The sequence below is a fragment of the Melospiza georgiana genome, chromosome 4 (assembly GCF_028018845.1).
Source record: "Melospiza georgiana isolate bMelGeo1 chromosome 4, bMelGeo1.pri, whole genome shotgun sequence".
NCBI lineage: Eukaryota > Metazoa > Chordata > Aves > Passeriformes > Passerellidae > Melospiza > Melospiza georgiana.
In genome coordinates, this window is record NC_080433.1 from 16,509,403 (window position 1) to 16,533,844 (window position 24,442).

The following is a 24,442-nucleotide window of genomic DNA, read 5'->3' on the forward strand; positions in this document are numbered from 1 at the left end:
ATAAAGCTGTGGGCATTTGTTAACCAATTGTACATTTGTGTAGTTGTATATTTGAGGTCCATGAAGCCAGATTTAGCTTTACAGCTGCCAGGTATGTGTGTTGTAGCCTCATTTATTGATGCTGTTTTATCACCTTCAGTCAGGTATTTGTTTTCCCTTAGCTGGTAGAAGAGGGAATGGTGTTCAGGTGAGCAGCAGCATCATTTAATGGGTCCTGTTAGCAGTTCTTGCTGCCTTTCAGAGATCTGCACATTTTTCTGCTCTATTTGTAGATGTGCTGTTTCTTGCATCAAATATGGCTGACACTGAACATTACTTTTTGCTTTCACTTGATTTGTCCTAGAAGATTTTTATGACAATTGTGCTTTCTCTTGTTTCATTTTTCTCCCCTCTTTTTTAAAAATATATACATTTTTATATATATATATTGCTGTTGCCATTCCTGGGAATTGTTTTTTTAGGACGTGTTGAGTTGCTGTTCCCCAAAACCAGAACATCATTCCTGTTGTACTTCTTTCTTTCAACGTTATTTGTCTAGTTGGAAGCTAGGAAAGAAAACAATATAAAGATCTGCTTTTGTAAGCCTCACATGCAAACATGTGTGTGTTTGCTTTACTTAAGGCCTGTGGGCATTTTCTGAGATTATAATTTATTAAATATGTACTTTATAGCGAAGGATAATTCTGAAGGAAGCAAAATACATTGCTCTATTTATGTCAATTCCTTCCAGAGCCCTTCAATCTCTTTTAAAAAAGTAATGACAGAATATCTCCTACTGTTTGTTGTCCTAATTCTAGTTTGAGCTCACCATTACATGGTAAATGGTTAAACAGAGGACAGTTGTTACATGAAAAGATGTAATTTTACAGGAATTCAAAGTTTCATATGCAATGTAGATGTTTGATGGTTTGAGAGTATCTACAGGGCTTCCTCATAGCATGCATTCTTTTGGTTATTAATGTCTTTAGATGTAGGTAGGAAGAATTCCTTCCCACAGCTTTCAATACATTCCTTCCTGAAGAAGGGAAGATGCCAAGGGGAGCTGTGTGCAGGATGAAGGTGATTGTGCAAGTGCTTAAGTTGAAACAGAGCAAACAGTTTTATTTGATGCTAACAGAATATTCACCTGTGTAGCTGCTTAACATTTAGAAAAACTGGAGCAAAGAGGTGTGTGTGTTATGAATAACAAATCAAAGTTAGAGTAGGCATTTAGAGAAGGGAAAAATGCAGTCACACTTGTAACCAACCATTGCTAAAGGCAGTAGAGGCTTCCAGGGTGGCACAGCTTTGGCATCTTTAGAGTGACAGCAGTTCTCTTACTTACCAGATGTGTACATTTTTATGATACAAGTAGAGGGGGAAAAAAAGGAAAGGTTAGCCATAAAAATGTATTTTATAAGGGATCTTGAAATTGAAATATAACTTCTCTGGAAATTTTTCTTTGAGTTACAACAGAGGAGAGAGAGTATGAACTCTTAAGACAAAATGTAAGGGAGCTCCAAATAAATACAACTTAAAATGTAACAGCTTTGCAATTTCTTTCCAGATTGTGAACGTGTCACGCTTAGTTGGTGTTGATAACCCCGTGGAGCTGATCTACTTCGTGGAGGACCAAGATGGGGAGAGGCTGAGTGCTCTGAAGTGCTCAGACCTGATGAACAGAGTGGACATCCAGCGGGCTGCCATCATCCTTGGGTACCGCATCGAGGGCAGCGTTGCACAGCGTAAGCCCTGTGCCATCCACACCTCTGCCAAGCTGTCCCATCCATGCCACTGTCGAGCCCTGTGCCATCCCCACACCTCTGCCAAGCCCTGTGCCATCCCCACACCACTGCACAGCCCTGTGTATCCACACCCCTGCCAAGCCCTGTGCCATCCCCACACCACGGCACAGCCCTGTGTATCCACACCCCTGCCAAGCCCTGTCCCACCTGGGAGGTTATGGCACTGCATGGTGCCCACTGTTTCAGTGCTTTGTTTTTGGGGCGCTGCAGCTTTGACACTGCTGAGGAAGTGAATTTTAGCAGCCTTGCAGTGAGCTGTGCAGTGCTGTTTCACCTCTCTGAGCTGATGGTTGCAGCTGGGTCTTTAACTCCAGCCTCACTGCATTCACTCTGTGCTTGTGCTGGAAAAGCACAGTGCTGCCTAAAGACCTTCGTGCCATTTCCATGTCATCCTGCTAGGCCAGTGTTTCTTTACAGTTTGTCTTGTCCAGGAACTTGCACAAACCCCACAGTTGGGAGATGGGAGTGCATGGGTATGAAATGGGTGTTTCCTTTAGTTAGTGTATTCTACTTGAGTGTTTCCTTTAGCAGTGTATTCTAACACCAGTCACTGCTTTTTTGTCTGAATTATTTTTTTCTGTGAAAGATGTACACTAAGGGTAGTTGGGGCATTTATTTCTTCCATGGAATATGATTGACCTTGGTTTTATTTGTTTGTCCATCAGCAGTATATAAGTAATATGATCTTTTAGTGAATATAATATAAAAGTAATGTGATTTTTTACTAGGTATATATCAGAATAAATAGGATAGGTCATGTAAACTCATTTAATTACTTTATTCAAGAGGCTTGGTATATAAATAATTAAACCCATTTTCAGTTAGTAGCGAGACAGAATACCCTACTCAAAATTCTGTGTTACCTTTAAGTTTCTTTCCTAATTGTATCTGAGGAAGAGACAAGTATGATCTGCAAAATACCTCATTGGTATGAAGGTTTAATTACCTTTTCTCATTTCTGTGCAATATGGAGGCATGAGTTACATGGTACCACAGTGTATTTTGCCAACAGAACAAGCATGTGTAAGAGATTTAAAATTCTCTGCAGAAAGAAAAGAAAGAAAATAGTAATAATTGTACCATCTGTATGTGTTTCTAAATTTTGTCTCTCTTTAAAACACTTGTGTACAGATAGGTCAGTAGCTCATATACATCTCATCAATATCCATTAATGGACTGTAATGCTGGTTACATGGAAGTGAAAAACGTTGCAAGAATAAATTCTCTTTACAAAAATGATAAATATTGAACGAACTCATAAAATGTTCAGAGCTTACAGTGCATGTTGAAACTTGTTATCTTTGACCTGTCATTCAAAAGTTCTTCTAAGAGTCACAGAGTCATAAAAATCTTTAAGTGCTTCTATTGGAAGAAACGACACCAAAGAAATACTATTTTTATAACAGAAAACATAATGTGAGAAATGAGCTGTTAGATGTATAAAATATAAAAATTCTATGTTCCTTTAAGTTCTAGGCTCATCATTGGAATGATTACTAATAAAATGATATCTAGAAAAAAAATAGAACTACTCTTTTTAACTTGAAAACATAATTTTTAGAAAGTACATCAATTTGATTAGAAATGTATTATTACTATGATTTTTTAGTCCCATGATTAACCACTGTGCAAAACTAACAAATAAAAGTTTTGTCATTTATTTCAGTTTATCTTTTGCAAGAATAACTTGTTTGATTACACTTCCCAGCAATTTTGTTTTCTGCTTGGGGCTAAAGGATCTCACACACTGACAATAAAACAGAGAGGAGAAAAAAGTAATCAGCAATGCAGAGCTATACACCTTGTGGAGGAGGTTCAAATTGGTTTTGATAACAGAATGTTAAAGAGAAGAGGCAGCTGGTAATACTGTCTAAGGCAGGAAACAGGCAGCAATGTTGGAAAGTCTATTTTACCTTTGCTAGTGGTAGAATAATTTTTTTAGACCTATTTCACTATGTCAGCTTAGTTTTGGGTTACAGGATGATGTGGCAGAAGAGCCATTTCCATTAGTATTTTAAGTACAGCTCTTCAGAAGGTGGGCCAGGACAATTGATCTCCTGCCCCATGCTTCCTGAGCCCTTAACCTACAGTGGTATGGCATTTCCTGTGATGTGCAGCTGGTTTCTGATAAACTCCTTAACTAGCATTTAAGGAACATAAAAATACATGACCTTGAAGTGTCCTCAGTTGGAAATATAACCATGTAATATTGTTGTGTTCCTTTTCACTTTCCAGCTGTGGAGAGGCTGAAGGAGCCCACGTCAGAGACTCAGAACAGCAACCTCTGGATTATCGTTGGGGTGGCAGTCCCAGTTGCTGTGGTGCTCCTGATTGTTATTATTTTATACTGGAAACTCTGCAGGACAGACAAGCTGGAGTTTCAGCCAGACACAGTGAGCAACATTCAGCAGCGACAGAAGGTAAACGGGGAAGCTGTGCTGAGAGGAGCTGGAGTATTCTAAAAACAAAGGAATGTGAGACTCTGGGGAGCACCTGGCATCCTTAACTAGCATGTGTAAACACAGTTTCAGAGCATTCCAGTTTAGAGGGAAAAAAAAAAGAAGGAGGGAAGCAGTCTAATGATAGTTGAAGTTAAGAATCCCATAGTGTTTTATTTATTCTCCTGGGTATTTGATACTGCATTAGATAGATCCATCCTTCTGAAATGTGGGCACTGAGGCTGAAAGGAACTCGTCTTTATCACTTCATTTCAAGGCTGTGGCTGGGACTGAATAAGAAGAAATGTACTGAGTCTTGAATCACTGACCTTGTTTTCCCCAGAAGGCTGAATTTTTCTTTGGAGAGTTTCTGCTAACCAAATCTGACAGCTAAAGTGCACCACCCATCATACCTCATACTGGAACTAGAATTTGCTAGAACCTGTCCTGGCTGCTATGTGTTCTGCCAGGGCTGTTTTTATTGCAGTTTTGAGAACCTGTTGCAGTACTGGAACATAAATTAGTGGATCTGTGTGTGCCTGCATAAGTGAGTTTGTTGGCCAGTTGGTTAGGATAGTGACAAATTCAGTACTCTTGTCTTTTTCTTGCCCAAGAGTGTAAATCAAAAAATTTGTGATCCAGGTTTTTCACAAAGGATGTATTCAGTAAAAAGAAAGATAAAATGCCTGAAAGGTTACTTTATTTTTACAACCAAAGAGAACCTATGTGTGTCAGAAATTCTTGTCACAGACTATACCTTCAGAAGTATTAATAAAGGCAGAGCAATCTGCCTGTGCTAATCCTGTGGTACTGCAGTCACGTTCTGCTCTGTGACCTCGTGTTCAGTCACACAGTTTTCTCCATAACAAGCCTTGTCTGTACACCATGCTCTCTTTTCAAGATAATTAATGATGTGAAAGATGAGAGGAGCAGAAAGCGCTCGCACTTCCAAAGCAGTCAGAACAAATCAATAGCAACTTCCACTTGTCTTGTGACTGAGAATTGTGTGTTGGAATCCAGGCTGGCAACAAGTGGTACCCTTTGATGAACACCACCCCCTGGTACCTCGTTTCACCTCTGCTGGGGTAATATGTAACACAGTTTTTTGACTGAGGAAGTTCCCCGCAGTAGTTTTGACTAATTTGAGAAGGGTCATACAAGAGAGGGCTGTTACCCTCAGTACTCTGTTTGATCACTTTTTCTGTTCCTCTCTGCTGGCACAAGCTTTTTTTGTAAGGAAGCAGTTGGGTTGTATTGGCTGTAAGGCCAGAAACATCTTTCATCTAATTACTTCCTTTTAAGAAAATGGCTCAGTTGCTTTTCCCACTGCTTCCACAGTATTCTTCATCTTAATCATTCATGAGTCAGAAGCCTCAAACTTGTTTATATGCAGGGCTCATTTTGGATTGCCTAGGGAACTTGTCACTTTGCCTTCTTTGGGGAAGTTGCTGTAAGCAAACTAGAAAGAACCAGTAAGGACATCCAGCTCAGTCCTTGTGCCACTGGAGGTAAAGCAATAAAAAGTGTCTTAAATTTTTATCACTTTGCACATCAGGCAGCTGGAAGAACCTACTTTGCAGACCATTTCCTCCTTTCCCTGGAATAAAAGCAGTATTCTGGCTTCCTTACTGTCAGGCTGTCTTTGGGATCTCATGTCTTCATACAGTGGGTTGAAATTCTGGGTCAGAATAGGATGTATTTAACCACCACCAAAGACCCTCAGACAGTCAAAACAGCATACAAATTATTAGGGACATTTGATCTGATCCTTTAAAATTTTCTATGCCCTATAAAATTTTCTATGTATTTTATGCTTTTTATTAGCGTAAATGCAAAGTAGTAATCAAAGGAGTGTCATCATTAGTGGTCTGGTATTTATGTCTGTAAACTCCATAAAAATGGACTAGGCTTCCTCGTCCTCACCACAGCCACATTTCCATTCTCTATTTTCAGAGCTTGACCTTGGTACTGAAGGAAGGTGAAAGCCTGCACTACGTCTGTAAATAGAAAGATATTTAGATAAAAGATCTGAGTTTTTCTCTTGGAATCTATATTTCATGTGTAGAAAACTTAAAGATGCATTTATAGTGTGCTAGCTCTTGTCACTTCCATTAATATTTAACAAAAAATTCATGTAAATATATAGATTTTCATTAGCATAGATATGGCTGGAAATAGGAGACAATACTTTTCAACCTTGTGGTAAGTCTGTAATGTGTTTTGTGCTTGAAAATGTGTGTTGATTGGAAGATAAGAAACTGAGACACCTGTTTCTTGTTTGGCTGATACCAGATATCCTGCTGCTGGTGGATCTCCAGGGGTGTCAACAATCTTTCTTCAGTATCTTCAATTAGCCATTTTAACATAGCAGTTCAGTGGGCAGCATAATGATCTATTAGAATTTACAGTAGCAGCTGAGAGCAAATTATGTTACCTGTGACTTCAAAGAGGGGGAAAAGTCTGTGTGCCTCGTGCTGCAGAGACAAGACTAAAAGGATGGTTTCCTGGAACATGGAGAGAGAGAACTCTGTAAATGTACTGTAAATGCAGATTGCATAAGTAAGCCACAGGTTGTGCAGGAGCTTTTTGTTCTTAGTTAGAATCTCTCTTACAAATTGCATTATCCTCTTCAGGGACATTCTTAGACCCTACAAATTTTACTGGATTCTGTAGCCCCATGTGTCAGTCATATGCTTCCTTTCTTCTCTGCTCTCATTTAATTGTTTCATTCCGCTTTGAAACTCCTGGATTTTCCTGAAGCATTTTGGTATTCACTGAAGCAATATAAGTTTTATTTTTAATCTTTCATATGTAAAGGTTTATTTATACAGAGTAGGTGTGATTTCTGTGTTCCTATGGCCACCATTAAAAGTCATAAACTTTATAACCTCACAGTCCATGTTCTGATGTAGGAGCCCAGTGCTGTTATCTGCTGGCAGTTGGACCCTACATGACTTTTGGGTGTGTGGGGTTTGGGTGCACCTTGATGAGGTGGGTGAAATACTGCTGCAAAGAGTATTGAGAGGGAGCCTGTCATTAAGGGATTTTGTTATTTATCTGCTGCCTCAGTGAATATAAACATAAATATGTGGGAAAGAAATCTTTTGTGGGAACTGATGCTAGCAAAGCCAGGTTGCATCATGAAGTAAGGAAAAATAAAGGATCTTGAAGAGATTGTGATTTGCTAATCCATCAATTTGCGTCAGAACAGGATTAATGACACCTGTAAAATGTTAGGTTTCCGTTGTGGAGATTAAATGGGAAAAGATGCCTAGATCAAAGTTGTTTTTATGCTTCTTAAACTGAGAGTTAAGGAAACAGGGGAGAGCAGTGAATCTATGCAAGATTCATTGGTCTGTGCAAGGATAATTCTTTTGAAGAGATGATACTAAGATATTTAAAGGGCACATCAAATATTCATGACTTGTTCTGTAAGCCATAGCATCCTTCTGGAAATTCACCTTGATGTGACCTGGGCTGTTGCACTGGATTAAGATGTCCTTGCCTTATGAAATAAAAAGATGCACAAGTGGTATTTCTAAATAACAAGATTTTCTCTCTTGCCATTGCCTATATCCACCATAACATTGTCCCAACCTTTTGCTTGTCCCAAGCCTTTTTTTCCCTGCAAAGAAGCTGTGCCTTTTGTGGACAGCTGAATTTTTCTTCATGAAAAACTCAATGAACTTCTTTAATGCCCAAACCATCATTTTGCTCTGTACCTGTACTGGGCCTCTGATGTTTTTGTGCAAAACCACTTCTTTTCCCCAGAGAGCCAAACAACCATTTTACATGTTATCCATAGGAGCAGAGTCAGCAGTATTATTTCTTTCTCTCTGGACATCCAAAAATTAAAATGGAGCTTGCTTCTCTAGGGGTTTCACTTTCCTTTCTGTGTTATAAGCATTTGAAGAAAAATATCAGATCCCTTCCTAGGACATCTCAGAGATAATTTCAGCTATAGACAATTATTCAGGGAAAGGCTCCCTGCCCTAATGGCAAGAACTGGACAAGTGAATTGGCAGTTTATTTAGAATGTTTTGGGTGTTCTCCTGTAAAAGCTGGGTGTGCTGAAGTCATTGCTTTTGCAGTGATAGCTTTGAGTGGCTTGCTCAGTTCCTTATGTAGTCAAGGGCACATCATAAAGCCCATGGGGAATGATGTCTGCTTCTCCAGTCAGATGTCACTCCTCTCTGGACATGCCTCTGTGCTTCCTAGAGACTGACTGTGTCCTTCTGGTTCAGTGTCCCTCCTGTGTGTGTTTACACCTGGCACAGGTGGAGTGTTCAAAGTTCTGCACCTCCTCCTGGAGCTGCAGCACAGGTAATGCCAGTGCTGGACAGTGCCAGCACAGCTCAGCTGGAGTGTCAGCATCACCTTGGGGACTGTCACCAGCCCTTGCATGTCTGCTCTCATCTGCTCACAGCCACAGGTAATGAGTCATGCCTGCTGCTAGATGTCTGAGAGGCACTTGTGTGGATTTTCATTTCCCCCCTCTAAGCAGGAGTATCTGATATCCAAATGTCATGTGTCAGGTGTAACTTTACACCTCTGAATTGAGAATTTTGCTTGTTATTGTATAGTCTGTAGACTATCTCTTGGATGTTGCCAAGATCAGAGGCCAGCTCTGCTGGAGGCTAAATACTAGGCTTCTGCTCCTGATGCAAAGAATTCTTGTGATGTTTTGACATCCTGTAATCCTTTTGTTCATCTGTCTAGTGTCGAGGCAACAGCTCTGCAGAAAAATTCAGTCAAAAGAGACTCATGTTAGGAAAGGCAGCTGACACCAATCTTATAAAAACTACTTGAAAACTGACATGAGTTTATGCATGAGATTCATGTTTGCATAACAAATACCATTCATTTCTAATAGCTACCTTGACTAACTATCCAAACTGTTGTCTTCCTGGGAATGGCATACAGGATCTCCTCCAGAGTCAATAGCTGGATTCTAATGAGGGATAGAGTATTCAACATCTTAATTACTTCTCAACAATACATTTCTCTGATGGCAATTTCTCTGAAAGAACTCTTTTGTAGTACTATTTTTCTGTAATGAGGATTAGCTATTCACAAGTGGTAGAAATAAAATGCCACACTTAGATATGCTGCTTATACAAATAGGTATAAAAAGTAAAATGTCTCCATCTGCTTTCTTAGAAACATTTGAGTATCTGTCTTGAGATCATTCCAAAAGGCCAGCTAGCCCAGATGCCACAAGGAAAAGCCTAGAGGGGGGGGAGAAGGACAGGGCAAGTATATGGATTGCTTTGCCTTGAGTTACTCTTCAGCCTCCAGTTATTTCTGGCTAGAAGTGATGATATTTAGCAACCCTCAACATAACTCTTTTCCATGAAATTGTTTCGTCCTTCTGAGCTCACCTCAGCTGCTGGCAGGGGTTTCCACAGCATGTTACATGTGGAACCACTTCATCTTGTTTCACCATGCTTTTATCCTGCTACTTCTATGTTTTTCTGTGATGGCCCTTAGTCCTGGTACTGGAGGGGACAGGGAACAGCTGATTCCTAGACACTTCACCTTTGCCAATCCTGACTTACAGACCTCTGTCATATTGCTGTCTCTGTCATCTCTTTTTCCCATCAGAGGAGCCCCAGTTTTCTAATCCCTTCTTTTGAACTGGCATTCGAACCTTTGATAACATGAACATTTTCTAATTCTATTCCATTTGTATTGAGAGGAGGAGAGTAGAATTGAAAATGCCATTCAAAATGTAGGTGATCAGTGGATTTATGGAGTCATGTTCATGTAGTGGTTAATTTTCAAAAGGAGTTAAACAAAAAGAATCTGTTTTCAAGATACAGGTAAATGTTGTGCCATCCTAAGCATAATAAACCTCTGAGATGAGATTAATGCTGGGGAAATAAATTTTTATCTCCTAAAAACACATGATAGAAAATCTGCTGTGGAATTTAGCTGTTTTGGGAGCATGGAAATACACCAAATCATTGTTGCCTAAGGTTTCCGTGTGCTGCGCACTTGTGTTTGAAACTTACAGTTTCAGCAAGCAGAATATTTCTGCAATACATGGGAATGTACTTTCTGTGCACATTAAACCCCTCGTAGATATATAAATATGTGAATCATTGAACCCAACAAAATACCAGCATGAAAATTGCTGACCTATGATCTATCTTGGAAGTCTTCAGTTAAAAGTGGTAGCACTTCCCTCATTATTTGTAAGAGGATGTGTTTTTGGACTGTGTTGTCTCTGTGCAGATGGTGAGAGTCATGTTAGAATGTATTTGTTTGCTTCACAAGTTTAGAAAAGAGTTCCCTTAATTTGTAATTTTTTATGTGTTGTGCTGTCTTCTCTTAGAGGTTGCAGCTGGTGTTGGAGTTACATATGTGGACTTAGAGGAGTAATTGTTAACATAACCTAGGGATGAAAAATACCTGTCTATTGTATAAAGTTACCGATCTTCTTCTAACTTACTCCTGACACTTCTCTCCAACCAGTGTGCAAAGGAACCTCACAAAGTATGATTAAGATAGTATCCACCCAGAGGCATTTCTGTCTGGGAAGGAAAGCTAAAACTGTGTGATTCAGGAACAAAATTCTGCCTGTTACAGCAGTTATCTCAGCAGCCTGTGGGCATATATGTACTCAGAGTTATGGGCTTTCAACAACATGATCCCTCTTGTATTTTGTGAAATTTACTGAGCTGTCATGGTAATATTAGTGTGGCAGGAAGAAATGCACAGAGGAGAAGAAGAGGGATGGTGGAAATCCACGAGAAGAATCCGTCTTAAGAAAATATTTCGGGACAGGTGTCTTGAGAATCTCAGGCTTTATAAAGTTTTGTAAATTTGGGGTTTTCTTTATTTGTTTTTAATCCTACTCCAGAAGCAAAATTCCTGAGGAGGTATTTTCTGTGGGATTCCTGCTTTCCTTACTGTTTGTTTGGTGGTAAGCAGTAACACAGTTCTGGCTTTCCAGCAGAGGGAAGGAGGACCAGAGGCTGTACACCAGCTTGTTCTGATTTCCTGTGCCACTGCTGGCTATAACGTGTGCTACTTTTTCCCAACTTGATGGGAGAAATCCAAGCAGCTCTGAGCATATTTCTTTTCCCCAAGGACAGGTTTGCTCAACTGCTTTACCTTTTCCCAGAAATGGCAATAGTTGACTGAAATGCTGTTGTGATGACAAATGGGAGATGTAATTTGTATAGAGGTACTTGGTCCAAGAGAAGAAAATGGGTGGCGTTTTGGACCTGCAGCCTCTTTTTTGGCCCACAGGTCTCAAAATGCTGCTTCTGGTTTGAGGCTTGCCTCAGAGGGCACAGGCTGTCACCCCACTGCAGTGGAAGAGTGGTGGCATCCCAAGTAAGGTGTAATAAATTCAGGGAACTGTCATTGCATGTGCACTTCTGTTTACATACAAACACTTATTATCAAGTAAAGGTGTTTAAATTAGAGACTACTTTTTGTTTTGGTCCCTAAACATGTTTTCTAAACCAGCAAAAGTGAAGGAACCCCTCTGCATATTACTCAGTGATGCTTAGTGTTGGGGTTTTGTTTTAAAGAAGTTTGGCTTATGGTACACTGCATAATATCCCATGTCAGAAGAGAGACATAATGGCACAAAAGACAAAAAGGACAAAAAGACCTCAAGGGTTACAAGTGGGTCTTTTTTCAGTATTTTGAAAGTGGCTATGGAGTCAGAACTCTCCTTCTAGGAGATCTTCTAATATGCTTTTCTCATGAATGAAGGGGGTTTGGTGTCTTAAATCAGATATGCATTATTCTAATTGAATCACATGTATAAATTGTATGCATACTTTGGGTCCCTGGCCATCATCCCAAAGGGTTTATATCAAAGGAGAGCAATGCAAGCAAAAATACAGAGTTTGTATTTATGTGGAAATATATGTAGGAATGATAATAAAAAAAATGAGCCGAATAAGAAAATAAGAAAGGTGAACATGCCTCGGTATTTCTAAATTCTTATTTATTGGTAGACTGGTAGGTGTTTTGAATATCTTGTGGAACAGTGACTGCAAACCATATTGATGTATGATCCTTATGGGAAAAAGATGTAGATGACTTTTTGGATGAAATAGTAGACACATAATGAAAAAAGAGTTAAAATAAAGGAGACTCTACCAAGCACACAAGCAACTACAAATTCTTATCCTTCTTGATGCATCATGAGCATGATGCAGAGAATTCACACTAACCCATGTTATGGTGCCCTGGGGATATGGACAAGAGTTTGGTGGTGTGAATGTCAGGTTGTGAAGTCAGCTGGCAATGTGCAGTAGCTTTAAGCTGTCCTAAATCACACTGACTTACATCTTCAACCCACATTAATTTTAAGAGCAGTGTGTCTCATTGACTTGCTGTGTTTAAGCTTGTAGACTTTTTTTTTCCTGAAAAGTTTCTTTATCCAGTAACATTCTGTATGCTAGCATGACAATACGGTCATAAGTCAGCAGGGCTTCTTTACAGGGATTCTTGTCCTGTTCACAGGTTATCTGCTGACACTAAACCACATGCTTAGCTCCTGTTTCCTTAGAAATGTATGTTAACAGCCTCTGCTCAATTCAGCTAGCTCTGCAAGGAACAAGGCAAGACCATGGTATAACTTCAGTAGAAAATGGTCTTGATACATTATTCTTCATATTATGTCCAAAGTCAAATGCTGCTTGTAGGAATTACAGGGAGAATACTGAGTTAAGTATATTTCTTCTGCTTTCTGCTGAAATTACTCACGGAACTGTTAGCAGCATTTGCTTTCTTGAAGGCAGGTTTTTGACATTCCTGGTGTGTCTCTGCATCCAAAAAAACAATATATTGGCAACCATTTTGTATTTCAGTGGCTTGAACCACACTGAAACTATTGCCTGCTTTTATGCAATAAGAATTGACTGAGGTGCACAGATTTTTTGTTGGCTTCTGCAGAAATTATTTGATTTTTCTGTGAATTGAGCTTCAAATACTGGTTTGTTTTTTTTTTTTATTATTATTTCATTCAGTATGTGACAGTAGAATTAAAAACTCTCTTGACTTAGCAATATAAAATCATCTTTAAGATTTTGGCAGGTTCTGCATTTGTGTAATGATGTAATTCCTTATGAGTGCAGTAATTTAGACACGTTCATTTAGGTGGTGAGCTTCAGAGTAGTTTATCTCTTTCCTTTTTACAATTATATTAAAGACAAATTAAAACCTCTAACAACTCACATTAAAATCAAGAAATCTTTGCCAAGACTGGTTTTGTGCAGTCCTGGGCAAGGGCACCTGAGGCTGGTGAAGAGATGCTCATTTTTAGTACCTGAACAAGTAACAATATCAGCACAACTTAAAAAGTGCCCTAGAAAAGATACCACATTCTTTTCTTGCTGGTGATTAATATATGAGTAATAGATGACTGATCCACACACGGTGTCCTGACTACCAGTCCCAAGATGGGCAGAGGTGATGCAACCTGTTACATAACTTGATCTAAAGAAAGGAAGGAACTCAGCTAGTGGCACGCTGAAATTTTTAAGAAAACGTTGGAAACACCTTCAGTCAGGGGTAACACCATTCATTTCACTAAGTCAGTGATCTGACTGTCTTTTTTCAAAAAAAATACAGAGTTGTGGTTCAGTGTCCTTCAGACACTTCTCACTGAAAGTGTGGATTTTGGCTGCTGTCATTTCTCAGTTAAGTCATAATGTTGTTGTGGTCTACAAGGAGAGGTATGGCAAGCATACATTGTATTTTTAAGAAAACGGAGCAGGCTTATGTCAATGTTATTTCTACAGTAATAATCCTATTATTATTTCTGTTTTGCAAATAATATTTTTAATGAGCGAATTTATCATTTTTTGAGGACCATCTTTCTGTATTCAGTCACTTATCATGTTGTATATGTATGTATTGTCCCATTTTTCTATCATGCTTTTTCATTCATGTGCAGAAACACATATATACACGCATACAATCTTTGTAGTGGCTGGAGCTGCTAGTGCCATCTGAAGTCTTTTAGCAGGAGATACCTAGAAATGTTTGGCTGAACAGAACTTTGTAAGACCTGAAACATTCAGCCCATTTCCATTCAAGTATCAATTTGATACTGAAACTATTTTTTAAGATGAGAAGGAGAGTTTGTTTTCCAAAGAATAAGGTTAAGAGAAAATGAAATGCTCGGTCTGAATTTTAAAAATTGTTGTGGAGAAGCTCTAGAGCACATTCTGGGCCTTAGGGGATGTAGGTTGTTGAGGGAAAGAGAACAAGAGGGTTGTTTGGTGTGAGGGAAATGCTTTTGCTGATTCTGTGAGGAGCTGCCAGTTTCTGGCTTAAGTTTTAGAAGTTTAGGAAAATGTTTGCATGGGGTCGACAAAGCCCTGTTATAGATTTACCAGTTAAATTGTCAGAGGATTACACCAGTTCTGTGCTTATGAGGTCTGTAGAGCTGTACCATAAAGTGAGAGGGTTTTTCCTCTGTTGTGTTACACAGCTTGTCATGATTCCAGGTGTTAAAAGTGTAAAGCCTGATGAGCCTCAGGTTCTTGGATGTTGTGAGCTGGCAGGAAGAGAGAGAGGTAAGAGAGTGGGGCAGAGACAATGGTCCTACCTGTCAAGGGAAGAGTAGGACCAGCTGAGGAGGTTACCTGGCTCCAACTTAAGGAAAATACAGGTTCTGTGGTGCCTGGGGTGGTGATAGCTGAGATTGGTCAGTCCTCTCTTGCCAGCAAGTGTCCATGAAACCCTGAAGTCTGAGCCACCCTAGCTGTAAACATGCATAGAAGACTCATCTTGCATCCCCTTCTCCTTTCAGTGGGTGTTTGCCAGCTTCTGTGTGAAATGAGATGGGGATCCTGCTTTTGCAAATAGCATTCTTACATTCTGCCCCAGTCTATGCCAAGGATCCAGCAGGGTGGGAGAAACCAAGCGGGTTTCTGTGGAAGAACTGAATTCATGATGTTCTAACTCAAGGCTTTAAGTTGCAATGCCTGTGTGTGAGAGGATCCAGTTGTGGTTGTTTCAGATAATCTTACAGTGAGAGTGCTGGTCCCTGCAGTACTGACAGCCTTTCAATTCTGCTGCTGTGTGGTCTGTCTGCAGATAAACATTCATACATACATATGTTGTGTCAGATGTGCCTGGACACATAAATATATCTGTTCCTGTGACTGTGCTTAGATAAAAGGTCATGTTGGACTGCAACTACAAATAAGACTATTCAAAGTTTAAAAAAATGAAAATTCTATATTTTTGTATGATTTTTACTCCCAAACTCAATCTGCTAGAATGACTCCAAGATAGGTTGAAAGTTCATGCTTCAGACATGCAGCAATCTTAGTAAAACCATCCTGGTAACTCCAGTATTCCTGGAATGTTTGTCTCTTCAGTTGTCCTTCCTCACCCCACCCATCACACTATTCAAAAACCAGTGGTAACTTTGCAGGTTGATAAGAAAAGGGTGGAGAACCACCAGATTGATATGTGGAAGAATTGTGCCTAGCACATGATGAAGAATGTCATCATCCTTGGGGCTAAGGGTGCTGGAGGGGAATGTAGTGAAACAGAGGATGTGATCATTGGGAAGCAGCAGCAGGGCTGGGCACGCAGGAGAAGGGAGTGTGAAAGGGTTAAAAGAAGGGAAGCCTCTAAATGTTCAAAGGAAGAGTGTCATACACAGAAATATCTTCTAGGAGAATGGGCATACCTTCAGACAGGCCAGAAGTGAGGTGGGGTAGCTAAGAAGTTTCAGTAACCAAAGTGGTGCAGGCTGGCCTGGTAGTTCTGACAGCAGAAGTGAAAAGTTTGTCTTCAGAAGTGTTTGGGGGAGGGGGATTTTTTGAGGGTTTTGGGGAAGAGGTTTTATTAAGTAAGCAAAGTCGTGAGGAGAAATGTTTAACATCTGGAGGGGAGAAAATTTCAGGAAGGCTTCACAAGATGACAAAGACTCAAAAAAATGGAGACACAGTTACACCTTCATCTAGTGTAGCTCCCTGGTGCCTTTTTGGATCAGTGGTTGCAGTTATTTGCATAAATTCAATAACTAAATCACCCATAATGCTGAATTGAAGGGACTGTTGTGAAGCCCAGGACAAATGGACATAGCAGAAGACATCCAGATTTGTTCCAATAACGAGCTTACTCATTTTGTGAGAAATTAACTCCAAAGCCTCAGCAGATAAACTGGTGGATTTTACAGAAGAGCTTTTATTGCCATCTACTGGCTTAAACAGGCAGCTTGCTCGAGTGCAAGCACCATTTGGAAAATGTTTGCTTACTGAGAAAATATTTTGAAGAGATTGTTTCAGAATATTCCTTAGGCAAGCTTATCTTTGGCATGGTATCAGAGGAGTGTGTTTGCAGTTAGCTGTGCTGGCATGCCAAGCTTTATGAAAAGGGGTTCATTTAAACATCTGGAACCTGACGCACCCATCAAGACACTCCAGCACTTGCTTCACTTTGCAGGAAATCAGCTCTGGGAGCACAGAGGATTTTGTGCCTGTGGTGTGCAGCAGGTTTAGTGTTCATGTGCTTCAGAAGCTGGAGTTGTCAACGTTTCTTTCTGCTTTCAACTTCCAAACGACGTAAAATTGAGTGGGATTTGAGGAAAAACTTCCTTAATTAGTTCTTCAGATCTTCCAGTTACTCCAAAGCCCTCAAAAATAAGCAGAGAGTTTGAAACTTGGAACCTTGATTAAGTCTGAATCAAGTAATTGATGAGATTAACTTTTCTTATAAATATAGTTATGAAAGTAAAACGCTGATTTCTGCATCTTTCTCAAGCAAGATTCCCATTGAATAAGATCTTTAGGATAATTTCTCTAAGTACCAAAGCCTTTTGTATATTTCTCTGTCTGTTCAGTATGAAATTCTTAAGAGATTTTCACTTTTTTTTCTGGAGGCGTCAATACCAGCTGACAAGTCATCACCAGGCTCCTGTATAAGTCAGATCTGCAGAGTGTTTATCTTTCATCAGATGAACTAGGTGTTTGTACAAGCACTCCCAGATTTGGGGAGCTCAAAATGAGAAAGATCAACAGTAACAGTATTCAAATTATTTAAAATCCTGCATCCATTTTGGCTGGAAGAAATGGAAATATGGCCTGATGGTGGTAGCCATTTCAGTCTGTACACAGGTGTCTACAGCCTTGGACTTATAAGTACACAAAAAGCTCTTCACATGATGATGAAATGTAAAGAAATAGCATTAAAAACCAGTAGCAGCATCAGAAGTCTGGTTTTTAACTACATTTATTGATTTGGAATTTTAAACTGTGCATCATGTACTGCAGTAAGGTGACAGAATTGTGGAGAGTTTCTTTTTCCTTTCCCTGGTGCTCTCGTGTTCCTTCCTGAGACTGCCGTGGCCTGACCATCCTCTCAGTGGCCATTGTTTGCAGATCTGAACCAAAGCCTTTGTACTCATTGTCACTCACTGTTCCTGTTTCTTGTCTTTGTTCTTTTCTCACAGCTACAGGCCCCCAGTGTGAAAGGCTTTGATTTTGCTAAGCAGCATCTGGGCCAGCACAATAAAGATGATGTCCTGATTATCCATGAGCCAGCTCCTTTACCAGGACCCATTAAGGACACAACCCCATCCGAGAACGGAGATGTGCCCAGCCCCAAATCCAAGACTTCCACAAAGCCTTCAAAGACTGTTCGACACAGAGGGAGGTCAGTTCACAGAGATAAAAACACGTAACATTTCTACACCAAAAGGAAATTCTACACCAAAAGGAATTGCAGCAGACAACAGTTTATTAAGGGCTGCTGTATTTTTAGGGCAATTTCAGAACTGTTCCAGAGCTCCGGAACTCGCGTTTTCTAGTGAGCCACCACAGTTACACCTCGCCACTCATTAGTACAAGGTTGTGAGAATTTAGTGTTCATTTTTCTTTTAAAGGGAATATACCCAGTTAAGAGGGGTATTTAAGATACTGCTGAGCTGACTGGAGTCAAGTCCTTGCTTGGTCACTGGAAACACCAGGTGTATGTATTCCAGTGCAGTCTCTTTGTGATCTCTAGCCACTAAGGCAGTGGATGGTTAAAAACAAATGAAAACCACTGACAAAGTGACAAAGGTAATGTGTTCCCATCCCATTAATAGTGATCAATACATGTATGAAGAGTCAGGATTTCCAAAATTTAGGGCAGATGCAGAGATATTGTTATTTACGATTATCTGCGGGGATCTTGTAGCAAATGAGTCTTATTCACAAAAAGGAATAGTAATTCACATTTGCTGTGCAAATGGAGAAGGGTCTGAAACCATCAGCAGAATTTTCCTAACGTTTTCTAATAATCACATGATATGACTGTCACTTGCTGGAAAAAATTGTGTTTGTAGGATACATGATGTAACAAAGCTGTGCAGTAGAGATGGATCTGTGCACAAAAAAAAAAATAATGTGCGGAAAAAATGGAACCCTGAGAAGATCCCCTCTGAACTTTACTTTCCAGTAATTCTTCTTCTTCTCTCTCACTCTCACACTTCTTTGTCTCCAGCTCTGCATTCCCTATGCTTATATCTATGTGGTACTGCACAGTGGGAGGAAAAAAAAAGCAAACAATCATGAGCAGGATTGGATGAGCTTAGAAAGAAACTAATGGTGATTCTGACTGGGCTGCAGGTCTCTGCAGCACAGCTTGCTCCTCTGTTCAGCCCTCTGTGCTTCCTCTAAAGCCCCAGTTGTCTTAAGATACTTGCTTCATCTTCTCCATGTGGGCTTCATACAGCTCTGTTTCCTGCTTCCAGATGCTAAGCTTGTTCACCCAAATCCCTGCAGGCCTTGTAAGTAGAAGACTGCCAGTGGTACAGTGGAAGGTGGACAAAACTGGAATATAATGGAAGAAAATGAGCTATACTAGTTTTGTTGTAGCTTACTTAAATTGAAACAAAGTAATATAAATCTGAAAGACAAGCATTTCTGGGTTTCTTTTTAAAAGTTCAGAAGGAGCCTAGGACAGAGATGATATGTGGATGAAGGGAAGGCATATGCAGATAAGCAAAAGAAATAAGTTTAAATTTGAGGTTGCTAGTGTATTTTGTCTAGAATAATTCAGAAGATTAAGCAGGAGAAATTTCAGAAGCCAACATTCTAATGATAGGCTGTGGTAGAAGGCCACTAAGTAATTCAGGTGTGATGTGCCCTTACTGAAGCCATGTTGGCTGTCACCAAGCCCCTTCTTATTCTTCATGTGCCTTGGCATCATTTCCAGGACAATCTGCTCCATGATCTCCCTAGGCACAGAGGTGAGAGTCTGAACCTGTAGTTCAGACACTTGAAATGTTTTCAGAAGAGATTCTCCCTCTTCTCCCTCATATTCCCTTGAGAACAAATCTTCCTTTAGGCTTAGCCATGGAGATGCTGCCATCATCTCCCTGCCATGCTGATGTGCCCGTGTCAGCTTGTGATTTGAAACATGTATTCCCCCAGGCAGAAGTTGAAATGTGAAATGTTATCATACTGTGTTGTGTTGGGTTTAGCTGCTTGATGTTTTGTGAGGAAATACAGAGCTCAGTTCATCACCGTTCAGCTCTGGATTGTGTGTTACATGCCAGGAAAACTAGCGGTGATGTGAGTACACGTTCTGTGTCTGTAGGAAACAACAAACAAGAACAGCTTAGTTCAGAAAGCTCAGCATCCCTGGGCTCCAGCTGGGAGTTGGACCTGTTGTTTTGACTTGAGAGTATACAAGTGCATATTCCTCAGCATTTACAAGAAATGGCTGATGTTGACTCAACTCTGTTTATGTTCCTATTACTTGGTGGTAATTTGGATATGCTGAGAAAGGAGTATCATGGGAAATGCAGAGCACAATGAGGTGAAGCAGAAAGTCAGTAGGAGATCTGGACACAGAGCTCCAGCCTCATACTCTGCTGAACCAGGACAAAGGTGATGGAGGTGATAGCTCTGCACACCCTCTCCCCACAGGAAAAGATGCAGTGATGCAGATCTCTAAGCTCATTGAGGACCATTTATCGTCTTTTCCCTGCTATTATTTTTTTTAATTGGGATGTGACATTAGTATTACACTCCTGCAGATCAGGGCATTGTTTAGGGAGGAGAAAAAGGGAAGTTGAATTCAGAGCTGCAAGAAGTAGATTTAACTTCAATGGACTTGTCAGGCTGCATATAGATATCTTAGTCTGGGTGCTCTAGGCAGGTTGATGTTTAGCCAAGAGCCCCAGTAACCAGTTCAGATATACCCATCTAGCCCAAGCAAATCCTGCACTAATAAGGTTGGTGCACAGACGTGTGCATACTCCCCGTGATTAACTCCCTACCACAATAGAATATGAGTGAAAGTGGTCACTAGAGACTATCACAAAGGCTGATCCCATGTGAAGGGACAGGTTTTGGTGTCAGGCAGTGGTGTGGGCCCTTTATTTTTTCTACTTATATATTATCAGAATAATTTTACAGCTGAAGATCATGGTACTTTTCTATATTGCCTACAAAAGCTGTGAGCACTGAGATTGAGATTTTTTTTTAGATAACAAATGTTCTTAAGAATCTTGTGACTGCATGGAATAAATGCATAAAAGAAGCATTTTTTAATGGCCTTACATTTGACTAGTCAGGGAAATATTCACATAGATTTGTATTGTTAGCAAGAGAACACCAAGTTGGTAAGGCTGAATGTTAGACTAGTTACCTATGTGGGTTTCATATTCCTAATGTTAGACTAGTTACTTCTGTGGGTTTCATATTCCTAATACAATTATTTTCTTTCTGAGAGGTAAATTGTTAGCTACAAATGCAGAGCTTTTTCTTGTAGTGTATTTTAAAGGAAAGATTACTTAATAATATTGTCACATGTGAACTGTGTTGCAGTCATTTTTCACACACAACAGTAACATTGTGACAATGAATATCTAGCTATGGTAACGCATTAAGCATTTACTTACAAAAAGAGGAAAATTTTAGCAGACTTCACAAGGTGTTTTAGCACAGGATTCTTTGTGTGTGACAAATATGCCCCCTTGCAGACTTGTGTTACATGTTGGTTTGTTTGTTTTGTCGTGTTTGTGGCAGAATTTCGCCATCAGATGCTGAATCCACAGCAAGTGAACAATCGAGTGGGAGAGAGACGGGAGAAGAAGTTGCAAGGCCATCAACTGCTGGAAACGAGGGCAAGCCACGCAGAGCAGTGAAGAAGGGTTTGTTTCCTTTTATATTTTCCCCTCCTTGTGTGCTCTCATGCTTTACTCAGGCTGAAGAGTTACTTTGGTGCTGTAACTTTTCTAAACTCATCTTTGGCCGCTGATTTTGCTGCTCGTAGCCACACAAAATCCCTTCATATTTGGTTTCGTTTCTTCTGTTGAAACTGGGGAGCTGTACATTCCTTTCATTCCAGCAAGCTTTTGAAACAAATGGCTTAGCAGGAATGAATCTTGCCTCCTTTTGTGCCACACACACCCCCAGCAAAACTCTGTCCAGCCAGGCTTATTTGAGTCTCCCATGGTAGCAGAACTGCAGACAGTTACATGGGCAGCAGAGGTCACAGCAGGACTTCACACCATGGTGGTGTGTCTGTAACAGTAACTTTGAAAAAGTGACATGAAAAAAGAAAAAGACACCAGAAAGATCAAAGTTTTACAAATGAGTTGTAATTAAATAATCAAAATGCCTGCATGATTGTACATTAGAGAGATCAAAATTCAGTGCCGCTGTGTAAATAGCACTGGTATTTTTTAATAAAGAACCATCTTGTTTCCAGTTAAAATGCCACTATTTTTCTTGGAAGTACTCTAAAATAGATATATTTTAGATGTAGATATATATTAGATTAATAGATATATATTAGATATATTTAAATATTTGAAAATATGGGAAAATATCTCAGGAGGGTTTAAGTTCCTCCAGCCTATCTGACTTGAATTCTGTTGCTCTGTTTTACTATTCTCCCATTTCTTTTTACCTGGGACCTCCAGGTTCATCTCTTCTTTTTCTATCTGGCTTAAAACTTTATGTAACATTTAACATTTCCTTTTGGTGTAGAAACGTTACGTGTTGCTGCATCTGAATTACCTGATAAAGGCAGCAAGGAGACTGTGTAAAATGTGTCCTTTCTACCTATCATGCCCTCACTGGGTATAATGCACTATTTTTTCAGCATTTGGTGCCCCTAGTTTGCAAATCATAGGGACTATTCTTAGCGTTCAGAATTTGAGGCAGTGTCTGCAGAGAGCTCTCTGCTAAATGGGAGATTCAGTTCCCTTTTTGTGCAGCTGAGATTTGGCAGTCTTACCCAAGTTCATGCATTTCATTCAAAAGTAAATGCAGTCATCTTACTGCTGTGGGTTTTTATCCAGTTGCCATTCTAGCTAAATTGCTTGTCATAATTACTGTGTTGTCTCTTCTTTTTCCTTTATGTTGTCAGGAGCAAACAGAGTGGGTAAGTAACCAGAGCTGGTAGTTGAGTACAAATATGAATAGGGGTGTTGGGGTAACTGCAATTATGTCTTAAGGATGGAAGAGTTTGTCTTCTGAGTCTAAGAAAATAAAATTGCTTTTGAGCTATTGAAGCATAAAAAAATCTCAGTAACACAAATTATAGTAATCCAGCACATTTTTCTAATTTTTTCCTCCCAATTCTTTCAAATTATTGAGGAAAACATCACTGTGAAAGAAGCAAAACTAATGCAGCTGTTGGTCCTGAAATCAGCTTTGTAGAAACAAGTTGGAGATAATATTAGAATTAATGTAGGATTAATTAACTGGAGCCCAAGAAAAATATGAACTGAACCTGCAAAGAAACATAGATGTTTTGTTGTGAACTCTTGTTTTCTCTGCCAGGATTGAGACATGGCAAACATAGGGCAGGAGAAAGCTGCTGCTGTCTTTGATAATGTATAACACATCTAGTAATAAAATAAGGATTGTCTCCTCTGATAGCACTGACCTTCTTAGAGTAGCCAACCCTCTGTCTGTCCTTCTGTGCTCTCCTGCTTTCCACTGGTGGAATGAGTCATCAGCTGCATCCTAGGGATGTCACCTACTGGGATACAAACAAACTGTGTGAAATTTATCTCTAATTGCCTACTCTGGCGTGGTTAAGATACCAGTGGATGAGTTGAAGGATCCCATTGACTTTATCTGATTTTGGATGAGGCCTTATGCACCTTGGTTGCTGTGTCTCAAGGGTGCAGGGGGCAGTAGCCTGTCTCTGTCTCCAGCTGTTTTGGTTTTCATGTGAAATCACAGCTTCCTGATGTTTCAGTAAATGGTTTCAACTGAGGGAGCAGTGATGAACACTGATCCTGGCATGTGACCTATATGGCCTGGTTGTTGAAACATGATCTGCCCAGTACTGGGGTATTAAGTACCTCTCCATTATTTTTTAGCCTCAGCTGACTTATTGTGAAATCAACATTTCATTCATGTTGTGCCATCCAATAGCTCTATAAGGAAAATTTTGTAGATGTGAATAATAGTGTAATATGAGAACTTTGAAATGAGAATTTGTGCTTATTCTCTCTGTCAGAGCTTCTTCAGGATCTAATTCTTATGTTGGGTTAGAAACCATTTCTCCTTTTGTTGTATGTATACAGCGCTGTGCTGTTCGTGACTTGATCTCCTTTTCTGTGCTTCCATCTTGGTTTGTATTTATAGACACATTGAGTGCAGACCCACAGAGAGGATTTAAAGGTCATATGCAGCTTATGGGGGGTTTTTGTGTGTATCTTTTCTGTAAAAAGGAGTAACATATGGTGTTGCTCTAGAGCGTCACCAAAATTTTTCAGTGGAACTTCGGTTTTACCAAATGAGCTTAAGAACCTTTTTCAACTAAGAGGCCCCAGCCAAGCATTTGTTTATGTGTGTACAAGGGAAAGTTATGGATGAAGTTATAAAGATTCAGAGTGAATGCTCAGTGTAATTGAAAATATTGGACCTTGCTAACCAAGTAATACAAAAATACCCTTACAATTTTATGTTGGAGGTCAGTGAGCCTGTGAGTGGCTGGTAGAGTGAAAAGGTGAGGACAAAATGACTAATGTTTGGGGAAGATGGATGCAGAAGTTCAGATTTCTATTGACTACATGATTGCTCTGAGGGGTTCACACTAACTCCTGAATACATCTTGTGCTCCTCTCTGTGAGAGGCAATGCTTGCACACTTCTGAGAGGTGCATGAAAATGGGGCTGTGAAGACAGCAAATGGTTAATATAATACAAATAGCTGCAGAAGAGAGATGGATATGTTTCATTTAGATTCTGTGTCTTGCAGAACATTTGGGACACAG

General features: G+C 39.8%; 1 protein-coding gene across 3 annotated transcripts in view; it reads left to right on the forward strand.

Annotated features, from left to right (window-relative positions):
* KIAA1549 (KIAA1549 ortholog) overlaps window positions 1-24,442 on the forward strand; it is a 142,009-nt gene that overhangs the window by 96,104 nt on the left and 21,463 nt on the right. For all 3 annotated transcript variants that reach the window (XM_058021879.1, XM_058021878.1, XM_058021880.1), the window contains exons 9-12: window positions 1,547-1,724; window positions 4,020-4,204; window positions 17,664-17,866; window positions 21,232-21,356. In XM_058021879.1, the coding sequence (XP_057877862.1) occupies window positions 1,547-1,724; window positions 4,020-4,204; window positions 17,664-17,866; window positions 21,232-21,356 (691 nt within the window). The remainder of the gene's footprint in view (window positions 1-1,546; window positions 1,725-4,019; window positions 4,205-17,663; window positions 17,867-21,231; window positions 21,357-24,442) is intronic.